Raw genomic sequence first — 16,750 nt, forward strand, 5'->3', positions numbered from 1 at the left:
TTTTTTTTAAGGTTTGATAGTGTGCATTGAAATCTTACTAGTTACAATAAGCATAAAGTACATGTAAAACAAAACATAACATGGAAATAGTCAAAGTTTTCTTGGTGTGATTAGATTAAATATAATGATTTTTAAATACCAAAAATTGCCACCATGCACCATTCTTAGCTCTTGAGTTATTAATGATTTAAGGTCTAGGTGTACCCCACTCTAAGTGGGTGCTATACATTTATTGTTTGTTGTTGTTGTTGTTGTTTCTAAGAAGGGCTGAGGCTTTCACTTTTTGGCCTTTCTTTTTTTGAGCTTCATAAGGTCTGTGAGTTGTTTCTTGGGTATTCAGATCTTTCTTGGGTTAGTATCCTCTTTCTTTCTATCTATTTCTTTCTTTCTTTCTTTGTCTTTTTGTTTGGTTGGTTGGTTTGGTTTGATTTTGTTTTTTCTTGTTCATTTGTTTGTTTGTTTTAAAACCTTGCTTGGCTAATTAACACCCCATTTAAAAACATCATGTTTGGGGTAACTGAAGAGATGGCTCAGTGGTTCAAAGCACTGGCTGCTTTTGCAGAGGATCTATGTTCAGTTCCCACTACCCATGTGGCAGCTCACACTCAGCTATAGAATTCCATTTCTAGAAAACCTGATGCCCTCTTCTGGCCTCTTCAGGCACCGGTCACATATACATACACATGCAAGTCAAGCATCCACAGACATACAATCCTGTGTAGATAAAGTGGCCACGTTACTCTCCAGCAACGGGCCTTCTACATTTTTGTATACGTTAGTTCCACACATTCAACCTAAAGCCCTTAAGCACATCAGCACTGACTGTTTCTCTGTTACAGCCCTTGTGGCATTTGAAAGTCATCATATACCTTAAAAAAAAAAAAAAATTGAAGTCACCCAGGAGTTTTTCCCCATCCTAAAAACACAGACTCTCCGGGTGAGATACGATGTTTGCTTAAGCCCCTCCTTAGGAGGCTTATGGGGAGACACTGAATTTTCTCTTTATAATAAGAAGCAATAAGAAAATGTCCTCTGGAAATAATGTAAGCCCTCTGGTCCAGTGGTCAGCTTCTTCAGGGTCACGAATGCCACCTTATTCTTTTTATATCATTTCTTCACAAAGTATTTTCAGATACAACACATCTTCCCGGCATAAAGGGGATAGAGGGAACCTCTCACTAGGGATTCTTATATACTGCATCCCTTTTCTCCATTTTTTGATTGAGAGGGTACCATGAGATAAACAGTGAGTGCACTACAGATGTAAGGATGGATATAACACACGCCCTAATCTTACGATGTAGTCTGTAGTAGAAGCATATGTCTAATGTAGTTACCAAGAGTAAGCATGCTTATAAGAGGCTTTCAATCTGACCCACCAGAGGACTAAATCTACCTGGAGCTTCAGTGAAAGCATCCCTAAATGGGCTTGCAAATCATGAGAATGTTGAGTTCATTAACAGCCCAATCCCGAGGGCTCATCGGTCCAATCTGCTTATGGCACACATTTATCCTTTGATCCTTTCTGTGTTATAAAACTCTGGCCATCTTGGACCCAGAGACGTATTTATAATATTATAAATAATTGTCAAGTCATTAAGCTTTCTAAAGGATGGTTGTTTCAAAACTGCTGCTGTCTGTTGTGCACAGAAAGTCAAAGAAAAGCTGGTGTGCCAGGCCATCATCGGAGCCCAGAAGGGGAAAAGCTTGTTGATGTCTGTGAACATCATCTGCGAGTTCATAGCTCCGATCATGCAGCTCTCTACCAGGCAGCTCATATACCGACTGGAAAAGGTCAGTGGCACCGGGCTCGGGAGGGCCGGGTGTTCTAGCCAGAGCCAACATGTTCGTGCTTTCATTTTAGAAGCTTGATTAGTTGGCATCCTGTCACCAAGATCATGTTGTTTTCCTTCTCAAGCTTCAGAGGCTAGTGCACATTGAACTCAAAATTCCAAATGTAAGCCTATAATTCTCTGAAATGGAAATTCTGTTTCCGTCACTCCTGGCGTGTATAAGATCAAAGGGAAGGGGTATGTCAGCGCAGAATATGCATGAAGGTGTGCAGATGCCCCATCATTTTGCTTTCGGTAGAGTAAACATCACTGCAGAGAAAAGGATTAGAATAGAATCATCAGCAATTATAATAATTAGTAATAATGACTACCACCTACTGATTACTACTGCTTAGCTCCCATGCTCAATTACCTACATCTCTCCAGGCGTCCTTCACAAATGTCCCACCCTAATAGGCTCTATTACCATCCTTGTGATGCACATAAGCAAACTACACAGCCCTTAAGATTTCTATGGAATAAGTGACCGATGAACAAACATTGTCTGTCCTAAGCTGAAGGCTGCACTGAAAATCTGGTGAACTAGACAGACACGGTCAAAGCCGAGAGACTGGCTGAGTTGACAGATGGCACACAAGTTAGGGAATATCATTGTTTTAATCCCAGCAGCAACCGGATTCATGGGCAGCTGGGGGGCGGGGATGGCCTTGGTTGTGTGTTTGCTCGTTCCAAGTTTTCTTCCTTGAGCAAGTGACCCAGGCTGAGATTGAAGTAAAGGTAGATGTGATTCTGGTGACAGGCTGAGGCCTTCTGTGGGAAAAGGCCTAGAGGGATATGAAAATTGAAAGGTGACCCCAGACAGAATACATGCCAAGAACGACCAAAGTCACCCTGGAAAGAGGTTATACCAAGAATGGTAGAGGTCTCTTGGAGATGAGGCAGAGGCCAGATATGTTTGGCATGACTGCTAGACCTGTTCTGAACTTTGGGGTTCATTCTGGGAAGCTGTTAAAGGGCTTCAAGAGAGAAGACAAATGTGGCCATATTTATTCACTAGAATAAATTATCAGAATGTTGGCGGCTCAGCGGAACATTTATTTATTCAGACTCCTCACCTGCCAGACACTGTCGGATGCTAGTGATACAGCTATGAAGAAAGCTCTAAGCTGCTGAAGCTTAAAGCCCACTGGGAAGGCCAGGCATTAACTAAGTCATTGCCCCATGGTCTCTTGCTGTCATAGGAAACTAGGTGTGTGGCTGTGCCTTCCCCATCACAGACGGTCAGCGGGGCTTCTTTTCAACACCTCAAAGTGTGTAAGAGAACATTCATGACCATTTACTGTGCTGGTACACCCCACAGATAAGGTTTCATGTTAGGATATGTATAAAAGAACTTTACAAAATCCAGGGGCTCGGGGAGACATACAAGTTCAATTCAAACCAAAGTTTTGAATACCTATCATGTACGAGGGGCCTAGTGAGTATACAGAGGAGAAAAGATTCTGGCTGTGCCAGTTTGCAGGCCACATGGGTATTGAAGAGGTTAAGTGAGGGTTTGAAGGGCAGCAGAGCTAGCCATGAGGCTGACAAACCCCACAGTTCACTGAACGTTGTCAGGCTGTGAGAGTTTCCCGGGACTTCATTGTAATCAGAAAACATGTTTATCTACCAGCAAATAGCTGCCCTGCAATTTTGTGGCCTCATATTTTCCCTGGAAATAATTATTCAGAGGAATTCGGCAAGGATTTATCGAAAGCTGCCCTGTGCAAGACATTACATGTTAAATATGCAGCCTAGTGGCAATAACTTCTCACTGGATTAAAAAACGGATTGAGGGCCAGTGAGACGGATCATCGGGCAAAGGTGCCACCAAGCCTGATGACCTCTGTTCGAATCCTTTAGGACCCACATGGTAGAAGGACATAACCAAGTCCTGCAGGGTGCCCTCTGCTCTCCCTGCTCGTTGTCTCTGCCCGTCTTTCTTCCTCCCTAAATTTCAGAAGCTCGAGTTCTCCTCCGTCATGTTTCCCATCGCTCACCCCCTGCCCATCATTAGAAGTTATCAGTAATGATGAGGAAACACAACATGCACAAGAGGCCTGTGAGGGCTGGGTACTTGGCTCGAATTGTCCAGCATGCACGTGTTCTGCCTGCTTGCCGTTGGCCCAGGGCAGTGTGTCCCATATGGTACATTAGGATATAAAGATATCAGCCCTGCTGGTAGAAAGGGTTTCTCTGTCTTTCCACTTCATCAGCTCTATGCTGTCTGTAGGGTTCATACACTATAGACACGAATCAGCATCTCTGTGGGATTGGAAAAGGGCAGCTGAAACCTTTGGTCTCCTTGCTTCATAGAGTTCCAGCAGCAGCGTACTGTCTACTGCTATCTGGGGAGACAAACAGCCCAGAGAGAAGGGGTCACTTTAAAATAGATTGGCTTCTCTGGGCTTCGGTTTCTTCTCATCACCAACCTCCAAATGGCCTCGTGCCAAAACCAACCAAGTGTGGCTTCTTCACTTCAGAGCCATCTGTGGTGACACAGCAGCCTTCAGGGAAGGTCACTACGTGGACAGTTCTCTGTGGAGACTGCTATTCGGTGGGCCCGAGTATACTGCTTCCTCCTCCAGGAACGGGCACTGCAGAGGGAGTCGGTCAGTGTCTGTGTTCATTCTTAGAGGAAGAGAACCAAAGGCGGCCACCCTGTGGCAAAGGCCAGACCAGACTTCTAGCGTACCCTTGGCAGTGCATGGGAGCTGGTGGAGTACCACCAAAGCAGAAGCTTGAGCCCAAAGATATTAAGGCATCCAAAGAGTCAGGGCCCAGGAAACCCAAGAACCAAAGCAGGAGAAAGACAGTGTTAGAAGAACAGCTAGATGATGTAGTCAGATCAAATTATTATTATTATTATTATTATTATTATTATTATTATTATTATTATCCCCAAATGATCAGACTTCTTAGAGATTACAGATTGAGGCTCCTGACAATGATGCTAGAGGACCCCCTTTTCAGACCACACAAAGATGAATGCAGCCCCCAACATCAGAGTATGGAAACTCCATTCTGAGCCAAAACATAACACTTGAGATCCATCCCCGCCCCTTTTCAGTTGAACAACGCAGTCCAGCAGGTCTCGGAGCTAGGCAGCTTCATCACCCCTCCCTCGATTGGGGAAAATTTGCAGAAAAGATGTGTGATTATTTGCCAATATAGCAAGATGTCTGTAAAAGCTGATACTTTAGGCCTAAGGGGGAAATCACATAAAAGCAAAAATGTTTTGTTATATCAATTCCTCAAGCTTATATATATATATATATATATATATATATATATATATATATATATATATATATATAAAGATATCACAGATTTATTAGACTTTGTTCCATGGTAATGTGGCAGTATGGGTAGTGACAGTTTGATCTAATGGCTGGGTTTCCGTAGGATTTGGGGGTTTGTTTTTGTTTTTGTTTAATAAGCAACAAGAGCCTCTCAGAAGTCTCTGTTTTCTGGGTTACATAAGCTCATGTTTCAGAATCCTAGCATACCTCCTTCTGCTCTATTTCTGTAAACCTCTACCCAGGGAAATAAGCATCTCTGTGGAGATGAGGTTGGGGGGGTGGTTTTGTGAGGGGGGTATTGAGGGTTTTGTTCAGAACTAAAGAGCCTTCTTACTTGGGGCTCACTGTACTTACTGTGACTTGGTTTTGTTCTTTTTCCCTTTCCTCTTGTCCAGAAGCCTAATACTGTCCTAGAGCCTGATTACCAGCCCTTGATGATAAAGAACATCACCACCCTGCCTGTGAGCATACTGCTTTCCACAACCGGACCCTTCTTCATATGCGAGACTGATAAATCCCTGCTGCCTACAACTCCTAAGGTAACTTGGTAGGGAGCTTGTGTGAAAAGGAAGAGAATAAAATCATGTTGCCTAATTTCAGTCCAGGAAAAAAAAATACAAAATGGCCCAGGAAACCAATAGGAAAAAATACAGATAATCACAAATAATAATACATTATTTCAAGTGTTGGTCAGTGAGAGAAGATTCATGCATGGCATAGGACCTTCCAGCCCAGTAGGATAGCCCATTCTCTTCTGCCCATCACAATGAAGTTAATTTATACAAAGCAATGACTTCTTAAAGTTTTCCTACTAGGGAAATCCAACCAAAGTCCCTTAAACGAGGAACTGGTCAAGTCCAGTCTCCCAGTGAATAAGCCCATCTTCAGATACTAACAAACTTGATGCAAGCTGAGAGGAAAGGCTCTGTGCCCATCCCTGCTGCAGATCTGAGACTAGAAGCAGTATCCTCGAAACAGCTGGTTTCGACTGTCCCGACGGCTCTTTGCTGGGCATCAGGATGACGGTAGAATAGATGCCCAAGAGCAGGTGACGCTGCAGATGTGGAAGAGGAGGGCTGAAGGAGAAACCACACCCAATTTTAAAAACTCAGCGTTCCCTTCTGGGGAGCCTACCAGTGGAGAAGTAAAAATGAGGACAGGAAACAATCACCAGACCTCAGATAAGGGAGCCTGAGACTTAAGATTTGCTGTAAGCCACACCCAGCAAGACGGACCTCTGAAGTGGGTGGGGACAGAGTACTTGGGCAATTGTCGGTCAGACGGCGCCCAGATGGTCTCCTTCAACCACAAGGGAGGGGAGAGCGGCTAAGATTCCTCAGCGTAGAGATAAAGAGAAGCAGTAAGCCCCGAGTGAGACACGGGAGAAAATAGACTACAGGGGGCTTGGCTGAGGGAAGCCAGCGGTACAGGCCTGTGAGCTCTAGAGCCTCAGAGAGGACAGCTGACATGACTCGGCTCTGGAGAAACCACCACGATGAGGCACGCGTGCCGCAAGAAGAGATGGCAGGCGACATCACAGAGCTCAGAAGAGATGGATGGGAGGATGGGAAGACTCCGACATGAGCGCCAACCTCAGCCCACTGCTCTGGTGGTTGTAATGGGATAAAAGCAGAAGCCCCTCCCCCCAAAAATGAAGAGCCCATAGCCATAAATAAATGGATGTCAGATAAATGTAACTAAAGAATGAGATTTTAATGAGACGGTTTTTATAGTGAGCTGGGGGAAGGAAAAGCTACAAAAATCTGCATTCGAGAAAATGTCGCCTTGATGTTGGGAAAAGCGAAGCTGTTGTGACCAGAAGTGCCAGTGTCTCTGAGATGAGAGACATGCGAACGAGGGGAACACTGAAGATGGGGGCTCCATAGGCACTGAACGCCACACAGGAAACACGGACAAACCAAAAATAGTACTGTTTTTGTAAAATTGGTAATATAACATTCCAGACATGTGGGCTAAGAGAAAGCCTCATGCTTCACTGGGAGTCAGTGCTGTTGTCCCAGAGGAAGCCCCTCACCCACTTCCTCATTCCAGTACCCAACCATGACCATAGCCTGCTCGTCCCTTCTTGGCCCAAGAAAAGTATATAGTGGACCAACTCCATGACAACAATTAGTTTCAGCACCAGTATGGGCGCTCAGAACCACCGTAACTCCTGTTCCAGAGGACCTGATGCCATCTTCTGGCCTTCATGAGTTCCCACATACACATGTGGTACTTAGAAACTCAGCACACACACACACACTAAATACATAAATATTTTTAAACATTTTTATTCATATAGCCTTAATAAAAATTCAAATTTGTTAAAAATAGAGAACTTCCATGAATAAACAAGAAATTGAAGCATAGCCCAATAGAAAGTCAGGAGAGACCAGAGTTCACAGAAAGAAAATGACGCTTAAAGGTGAGAAAACAGGTTCTGCTTTGCTCATACTGATGAGGCCCACCCCCTTTTTATAGTCGGACTTCACTAAAACCTCTAACATTTAGCCAACATTTTTATTGAGAAGAAATTAACATATTTATATGCCACACACTATATTTATAATATATTATCACATATATTCATTCCACCCTCTTCAAAACAGGCCTGGAAGGAGGTACTATCATTACTCCTATTTTAGAGATATGAAAGCTAAGCTTCTCCACTTTTCCAGGGTCATATGGCTAAGAACTGGGAGAACCCAGATCATACAAATACAAATACAGGAGATCATCCTGACTCCAGAGTCTTTCATCTTGTGATTAAGTCTCTCCCTTATAGGGAAAAAAAAAAGTCTTCTGGTTTAAGATTTGTTTTTATTATTTTAATCATATATATATATATCATTTTTAATCACACACACACACACACACACACACACACACACACACACACATGCGCGCGCGCGAGTGTCAGATCCCCTGGAGCTGGAATTACAAGTGGTTGCATGCACTCAGCACGAGTGCTTGATACCTAGTTTGACTCCTCTGCAAGAGCATTGAATGTTCTTAACCACAGGCCATCTCCCCAGGCCCCTAGCTTCAGTTTTTTAAAGTTCACAATATTTTTGTAATAAAATAATATAATAAAATTCTATTTTTATAGAATCTAACCCTTTACCCATCGTGCCTATGACTAACATTTACCAGAAAGGTTAACTCTAAGAAACAGCATGGTGAAAGGTCTCTAATCTAATTTTCCCGCTTTTTCATAAAAGTTTTAGACTTTGTAGGTGTGTCTAACTGCTACAAAATCTTGCTTATTCAAACAACCTGAAATCAATCTTCAAAGACAGATTTACAGAGACGTGTGAAGATGTCTCTGTCTAGATTGTACCCAGGTGCTTGTGTGCCAGATGTAGTGGCCTCGGGGAGGCAGGTATGACTGTAAGATGGGGTTAGACAGTGAGGTGCTAACTGTTCTGTTCTCCCTCCCTCTCCTCCCTCCCCATACCCCTCCATCCATCCCTCTTTCCCCCCACCCTGTCTCTGTGTTTCCCTGTGTGTGTGTCTCTCTCACACATGCACCCTGCACCCCCACACACATGCATGTGCTCAAGCACATGCAGAAATATGCACAAACATACACATATTTGTAGCTATCTAGGTCTGTGTGCTAGTGGTCCAACAGGGATGAATAGTTTATAAGGAAATGAGGTTTATTTGGGTTCACAGTTCTACAGGACGAGAGCTTGGTGCCAGGGCCCCGTGCTGCTTCAAGTGATGGCAGAGAGGCAAGTGGATGTGTGTGGAAGAATAGCATGAAGGGAAGGAAGCCTTGCTTTGTAACAGCCACTCTCAAATCTCAACATGAGTTTAAGAGAGAAAGAAAAAAAAGTTTTAAACCCAAAATAGCTGCTAATTATTCAACACTATGTGTTTTTTTAATATATGGATGAATGTGTGTGTGTGTAAAGTTGTAGATGTGCATAATTTTGACTCTCCAGTGTTGTTTATCACGTCGGACTTTCGATGTGCGAAAGTTGGTAACTGGGGCCTGGAGAGATGGCTCAGCAGTTAAGAGCACTGACTGCTCTCCCAGAGTCCTGAGTTCAATTCCCAGCAACCACATGGTGACTCACAACCATCTATAATGAGATCTGATGTCTGCTTCTGGTGTGTCTGAAGACAGCGACAATGTGCTCACATACATAAAATAAGCAAATATCTTTTTAAAAAAAGAGTTGGTAACTTCAGATTATCTTGCTTCCAGCCTATGAAACTGGAGGTTAATGAGGAGAAAAGCCTCCTGGTCAAGTTTGATCCCTCCTACAGAAACGACCTGAACAACTGGGTGGCCGAAGAGGTTCTGTCAATTAAGTATATAGAACACCCTCAGGTGGACAACCTGAGCTTACGTGGAGAAGTCCATTACCCCAACCTCAGCTTTGAGGTGATGGAGGTGGATTTTGGCTGCATCCTGAATGATACCGAGGTCATTCGCTACATCATGATCACCAACTGCAGCCCCTTGGTTGTGAAATTCCGCTGGTTCTTCCTGGTGGACGATGATGAAAATCAGATCAGGTATGCCCCGCCCACCCACCCGTCCCGCCCATCCACCCCATCCCGCCCCCCGCCCCGCCCCGCCCACACTGCCCGATTCCCCCCCCCCCCCCATCAACCCCAGGAAACCAGTAGACCTGTGCTGCTCACTTAATTCCTTAGTAGCTTTTTTCTGGGTTAACTGTGCTCTTTGCACCAGCCTTTCACGAGTGTCTTCAGTCTCATAAGTCATCTCTGACCAGAAAGAACAGAATCTAAAACTCAAATCTCCACACAGGAGAATGAACCTAGTTTTGAAAACGCCATCATCCCCAAAGATGAGAAGGACTATTCAAATCTTTACTTCCTGTTGGAATCTAGTGGCTGGCTCACTAAAATTCATCACCAAAAATGAAGTCATTGTAGGTTTTGGCTGATCATTTCACCGCGATGCTCTGTAGAAGACTTCCAGAGCATTGGCGTTTCTCACCTAACTGAAGCCTTATGCTTGTTGACACCCACTTTCCTCTCCACAAGCTTAGGCGACCACCATTTCCACTCATAGGTTGGCTGTTTATTAAAACAAAATGATAACGTTGGTAAGATATGGAGAATATCTGGGCACATGCGCTAGGAAGTAAAAATGACTTGGTCACTGTGAAAAACCGTACAGAAGGCTCCTGTAGGCGGTTAAAAACTGGCCCCGGGTTGCAGCTGAGTGATAAAACACCACGTCCCCGAGTTCTCCCCATGTCGTCACATACTGCAGAATTCCCATCCATAAAAGCCGACTGCTAGTCGTCTATGCTGTACATAAATGCCCCAGTGTATACATTTGTCTTGGCATCTGGAATGTTTAAAAATCTTACCTTCTGGAAACAGTGCCGCAAGGCTCAGCTCTCTCTTAGATCTTCTTTTCGGTCTATTGCATGAAGACCCAAGAGTGAGATTACAGGATCAAACGGTGGTTTGATTAATACCTTTATTTTTACTGCTGGGAATGGAACCCAAAGTTTCCTATGTGCTACACATGTGTTTCAGGTCTGGTTGTTGTTGTTGTTTAATTTACAAAGCCTCCGTGCTCAGTTCCATAGCAGCTGCCCCGTGGTGCGCCCTGGCAGCAGCAGGCGGGGCTCGCCACACTGACACGTGGTCTCTGGAATAGCGGCCATGCTGTGGGGGGCTCTCACTGCGGCCGGGATCCACATTTCTATGATGGTCGAGGAGGTCGAAGGGTGTGGATACAACTGTTAGCTACGTGTACATTTTCATAGACGTATCTATTCAGATCCCTAACCCATCTTTCAGTGGGCCCGTTAGCTTTGTGCCTCGGAGGTTTGGATTGGCTCTTGAGTTGCAGGAGTTGCGTATCTGTGTGGGAACTCTCTGGCAGTGGGCGTTTGGACCTGTTCACCTTTTCCTGTGCCCTGCGGAGCCTCTTCAGCTGGGTGCAGCCCCGTTCATCTTTGTTTTGGTTTCACTGGCTACAGAGTTTTCTGTGCGTATGCATGCTCGTATGTCTAGAGTTTTGTGTGTGTGTGTGTGTGTGTGTGTGTGTGTTCAGGTGCTCATGCATATGCATACACATATGTGCATATGCATACACATATGTGCATACGCATATGGAAGCCAGAGGACAACCTTGAATGCTATTCTTCAGGCACCACCCACCATGGTTTTTAGAATTGGTATGTAATTTTTTTTAATTAGCTTACAAAGAAAGGGGGAAATATTATTACAAGGAAATGGGGAATTGTATTATAACCTCAAAAAGTATCAGCAATGGATAAACATGGGAAATATGAGATTATATGACATTTTATATGCAAAAGAATTAGCTTTCAGTAGGTTTCCAGATGGCATTTCCACACATACTTTATTTTGATGAGTTCTCTTCTTCCTGACTCCGCCCCAGTCTCCCTGCCTTTCTCCCATTGGCCCTTCTCCCACCTCCATTCTGCACTGTTGGTCTTCCCCACATCCCTCACTTCCAGCCTCCCTCTACTCCTCTCCAGCCCATTCCTTTCCAGTTTCCCTTTCCTAAACCTGTATTTTTCTCCCACCTGGATATTCACACTTGTTAGAACAGAGGCTCAGATCTACAAACGAGAAGGAGGATTCAGTGTTGTTTGTCTTTCTGAGCCTGGGTTATCCTGCTTAAAATCGTGTTTTCCAGTTTTCTCCATCTCCCTACAGATTTCATCCTTCCATTTCTCTTGAGAGTTGAATAAAATTTTGTGTGTGTGAGTGAATGCAAGTATGTATGTGTGTGAGTGCATGAGAGTGTGTATGTGTGCAGTATGTGTATATGTGTATATCTATTGCATGTGTGTGTTCATGTGTGTGCATATGTGTCTGTGTATGTGTACATACATGTGTGTATGTGTGTGTGTACATTTGTGTGTGTGTGTGTGTATGTGTGTGTGTGTGTATGTGTTCTACATGTTCATTATCCATCATCTGTGGGTGGGCATCTAGGGTTGTGTCCTTGCTGCTAAACTCTGAAGTTTTCCTAATAAGCATTTCAAACCCAACATATGGAGAATTCACTGAGTGTACAAGCGCACTGAGCTTCATGTCGCTTGTTCTGAATATTTGAATAGGTTTCTGTTCTGGTCCGTATCTTCTTTATGTTTAGACATGCACAGAGGAAATAGTGGAAGATGGTGAGGACTCCATTTTCTTTGTCTGTGACCAGGACTGATGGAGTAATGTACACTTCCTTCCTGTGTGTTTTGACAGCTGTGGATGGTGCACAGACACTCTAACTGAGGAGACCTCTTATTATGTCCTTAGTGGCTTCTCAGTGCTTCCGGTACATAATCCCCATCTTATACATGACAGCGGCCCTTTTCTTGCCAGTGCTTGTTACCATGGTAACGATGGCTTGCTCTGGACGTCTTCTGTAGACATCTAGCAATGACCCAGTGTCTCATTGAAGCTGGCAAGCCAGTCCTGGGCCTGAGCCTTGGAGCCTGCTCATTAAATGCCATGGGCTGTTTGGGTCTGGAATAAAATTCTGTAGATGAACATTTAAAATAATTATGGAAAGAATCAGCCAACCTGACCTAATGCACTCCGCATACCAGAGTTTGTGAAATTATTCTGATGTATCACAGCTAAATGAGCTTATTCCATCCGGGAGCAAGGGCATGCCTTATTTATTTTTTTTACTTTTTGAGAGGCCATTTTCATAATTAAAATAATGACATTTTGAAAGTGTGCTTGGCCAATGCTAAATATGATACATTTAATTTTTCATTGGTTCAAACATAGATTTAGCCATTTTCTTTCTCTCTTCAGTATCTCACTGTCTCTTTATATAGAGTTTTTGCTTAGAATTAATTTGTCCATTCAGTCAAAGGGGTGGTAAGTAATTCAGACACGACATCGGGGATATGGGCACGAACAAGACCCGACCCTCCCCTGAAGGGAGTCGGGAAAGCAGATGTGGAAACCCTGGAAGGCACACTGTAATGACAGGGTCTGGGGAAGGAGGTGACCATGCCCTACGATGTCACAGTCACATGTCCCAGAGCAGAAGCAGGGGAATGTTCTGAGTCACAGAAAGTGGGCATGAGTGTAAGCTGGACTTGTAAGTCTTGGAGACCTGGACCATGAGCAGAACTCAAAAGACAGAGCCAGAATCAGCCCAGCCCTAGCCTGACTTAAGGTAAATTCGTATAAGCCCATCACCACGATGAGTTCTCTCTCCTCCTGCTCTGCTCAACCTCAAAGATTGACCTCATGCACAGATCAGCTTCTCTCCCGGCCTCCAAATGGCTACCAGGATTCCTGGGACTGAGCCCTTCCAGACTCTAAATCCCTGGGGAAGATTCACTCCGATCAGACCAATTTAGCCACACTTCCTGTTCCCTCTCCCAACCAGGAAGATGATGTGCTTGTCATTACTGTCCTGGCCACATACTTCCCACCAAAGGCTGCAAGTCACGATTTGTGTGCCACTGAGGCAGAGGCAGCTGAGAACAGGGAGGGTCCTGAAAAGACAAAACTGGCCTAGGCAGAGGATGACTTCAGAGACGGGACAAAGCGTGGGGCAGCAACACGGTGAGAGCTTGACCTTCCTTGTAATGGACATGTCTGCTGATACGGACCGGTAGCTGTGTATAACAGCCCTGTGTAGACATCTGTTGTCAAGAGAGGGACAGAACCCGAGGTGTTCAGAACAATAACTTGGCAACAGTTGTTGGTTACCCTTTCCAAATCTCCCTGCTGGTCTCCCCACCCCTCTACTTTTCCCTCTCAGCTCTGCCAGTAATCACACCCTCTTCTTGGCGACTGAGCCTCCTATTAGCTTCAGCCTCTTCCTCTGCAGCTCAGACTCTGGCCCCCTCTACTACAGCTCTAAGTTCACTGCAATCTCAATGTCTTCTTCTCTTGGCTGTCTCCCAAGTGACTCATGGCCAACATACCAAATGGCAGTTCTTGTCCCCCAATTTCTTCTTCCCTCGCCTTCTCCCCCAGGGCTCCTTGTCCCATCAAGTGACATCACCATTCTCCAGGAAGGACCAGAATCCTCCTTCATCCAAACCCCACCTGCTACATCACATCCACCTGCTATACCTTATAAAAATCCCCTTGTTCATCCCCACGGCTCTGACTATTTTATTCACCATCACCTGTGATGTGGGTGGTTGTGACAGCCCTTCCTGGGGCCTTTGCTTCCACACGTGCACCACAGTCTCATTTCTGCTCAGGGTCCTAGTAAAGAGCACATGTCTCCCCCTAGCTTATGTCTGTAATGACTCAGATTACCCATGCTCTTTACAATCAAGCACGAGACACTTGACTCAACGATCCTTGGCCCAGGCTGCCCCTGCAATTCCTTCTCGTTGGTTTCCTCTCAATATGCACCACAATGACATCTTCTGTTTCTTTAATGTACTAGTTCCTGTCCCTTCCAGAACTGTTCCTTTGTAACTGTCCCCTCTCTCCTGAAAGCTCTCCTAGCTTCCTCCTGGTCAATCCTCAAGTCTCAGCTCTGGTGTTCTCCCTCAGAACAGTCCCCTCTGAACCTCCTGCCCAGGGCAGAGTCCATGCTATGAGCCCAGTACCTTGACTTTTTCAGTGTGCATCACACCTGTACTTAGACCTCAGCATCCATCCTTCCCGTCAGCTCTGAATCCCTATGAGGCCAGTCAGTGCATCCTCCCTGGTATCTCTGGAGCCCCAAAGCCTGGCAGTGCCCTGAGCTAGTCAGCATCCCCTCCTGGTTATTGCGGCAAGAGGAAAATGGTTCTTCATAACTTGTTTAAGGATCTCTTCTGTCAGCTTCCTGGCACCGGCCAAATAAAAAAGCTCATGTCATAAATGTCACACATAACAGAACCAAAAATGCCACCTGCCCCCAGAACATCTCTGGGTGCTCCATCAGAAAAGCATAAAAACACTGGTTAAAGGTCATTTTATCAGACATATCAACCCTAACCTTTCCTTTCCAGTTAGAATTCCTCTGAGGTTTGTGGCTAGTGGGAGAAAAGAAAGCACAAATACAGGCCTTTTTTTTTCTTTTTTTTGTCCTGTATAAACAGGTATGAAGGTCCCTAGATGCCCACTGGTGTATGTGCAGATGTGTACAGGTGTGCATGCATGATTTTATAAGTAATTCTTACCCATTTAAAGTACCTCTCTTATCTGAGAATACATTTCCTTCTGAGTTAGCCCCCATGTCACACGTAAGAACAAAGTAAAAAGGGTTTGGTGAGAGAGCTCGGGGCAGGAGAAAGAGCTTGCCAAGCAAGCCTGATGACCTGCAGGTGACACAGGGCCGGGAGAGAGCCAAGTTCTGACAGTTGTCCTCTGACCTCCACATTCACATTCATGTGCACACGCCACGGCCACCGCCACCACTGCCACTCCTGCTGCTGCCACCAATTATCACGGGTGATGTTTTTTTTAAAAAAAAAAAAAAGCAAAATGGACAAGTATGTTAAATAACTACTCCGAATCAGGAACTACCAGTTACTGCGTTAGACACATGTTGATCCCATGACAGTAATCCAGATTGCCTGTGGATAATGATAGCCCATCACATATACATATAGCAATATGTATATGTCCATCACATATACATATAATAATATGCATATGTTCACCACACAAGGCTATTGTTAAGGGGCCAGGGCCTGCCCCCATCACTGTCCCTGCAGGGATGAGTCTTTCACTGGGTGTGTCCCTTCAGCCTATCCGTACAGCTTGACAAGAACAAGATGCTTCGGCAGGACACATAAGAATGGACAGAAGAAATGTCTGCCCTTGACTTGTCCTTTGCTTTTAAAAACACAGGCTAGAGATGCAGATGCCAGGGGGTCACACCCAGGGTACAGCTCTACCTGGTCTCACAGCTACACAGCTGAGCCAGCACTAAGACCCAGAGCAAGGGGCCTGAGTAGTCTCCACTGACCACTTGGGCTTTTCATTTTCGAATTAGATTACGAATGAATCAACCACGAGAGCCCTAGGGAACCAAGGGCCGCTGCCACAGAGCACATTGTTTTCCCATTCAGTTGTCGGAGTGAGCACCAGTCACTCAACACAAGCAGAGGAGTGGGACTCTGCAGTGAGGGGGGAGGAGAGAGGAAGTCTGATTTTCTATCTTCATCATCCCTCCATTTCCTTTGCTTGAAAAATGGAACTTTTTCTAAAATGTGCTTAATTTATCTTGTTTGGGGCCCAGAGCTATAGAGCCAGACAAAGCCAGGTGGAGTCCAGGCTCTGGCTATCTAACCCTCATAACCCATGTCCTGAGCTCTTAGCCCCTGTAATAGGGGTAATTTCTAATCCTAATGGAAGTTTCATGATTAAAGCAAGTGTTTTCCATAAAATATACATGTCCTTAAGACATACTGAGCTCTCCTACCTAAGTAACTGTTTTGAGGCTCACTAAGGGCCCCTTCAACTCATCTATGACTTTGTAGCAAGTACAACCTCCCCCATGGAATCCTATGGTATGGGAGCCAATGAACCCTCAGGCACTAAGATGATGAACCCAGAATCTTGCATCTCTTGGGAAAGCATTAAAAAACCCTCTTTGTATACCAGGCTGAACTCATCAAGGCCATAGAAGGGTATATTAATCTTCTCAGTGCAGTGACAAAGGCAGCTTAA

At 44.8% G+C, this 16,750-nt stretch overlaps 1 protein-coding gene across 1 annotated transcript in view; it reads left to right on the forward strand.

Annotated features, from left to right (window-relative positions):
* HYDIN (HYDIN axonemal central pair apparatus protein) overlaps positions 1–16,750 on the forward strand; it is a gene marked incomplete at both ends in the record, with an annotated part of 333,158 nt that overhangs the window by 173,595 nt on the left and 142,813 nt on the right. The window contains 3 exon segments of the mRNA XM_080936961.1: positions 1,651–1,794; positions 5,530–5,673; positions 9,351–9,664. Coding sequence (XP_080793087.1) covers positions 1,651–1,794; positions 5,530–5,673; positions 9,351–9,664 — 602 coding nt within the window.

Source organism: Micromys minutus (assembly GCF_963924665.1).
Source record: "Micromys minutus genome assembly, chromosome: 24".
Classification (NCBI taxonomy): domain Eukaryota; kingdom Metazoa; phylum Chordata; class Mammalia; order Rodentia; family Muridae; genus Micromys; species Micromys minutus.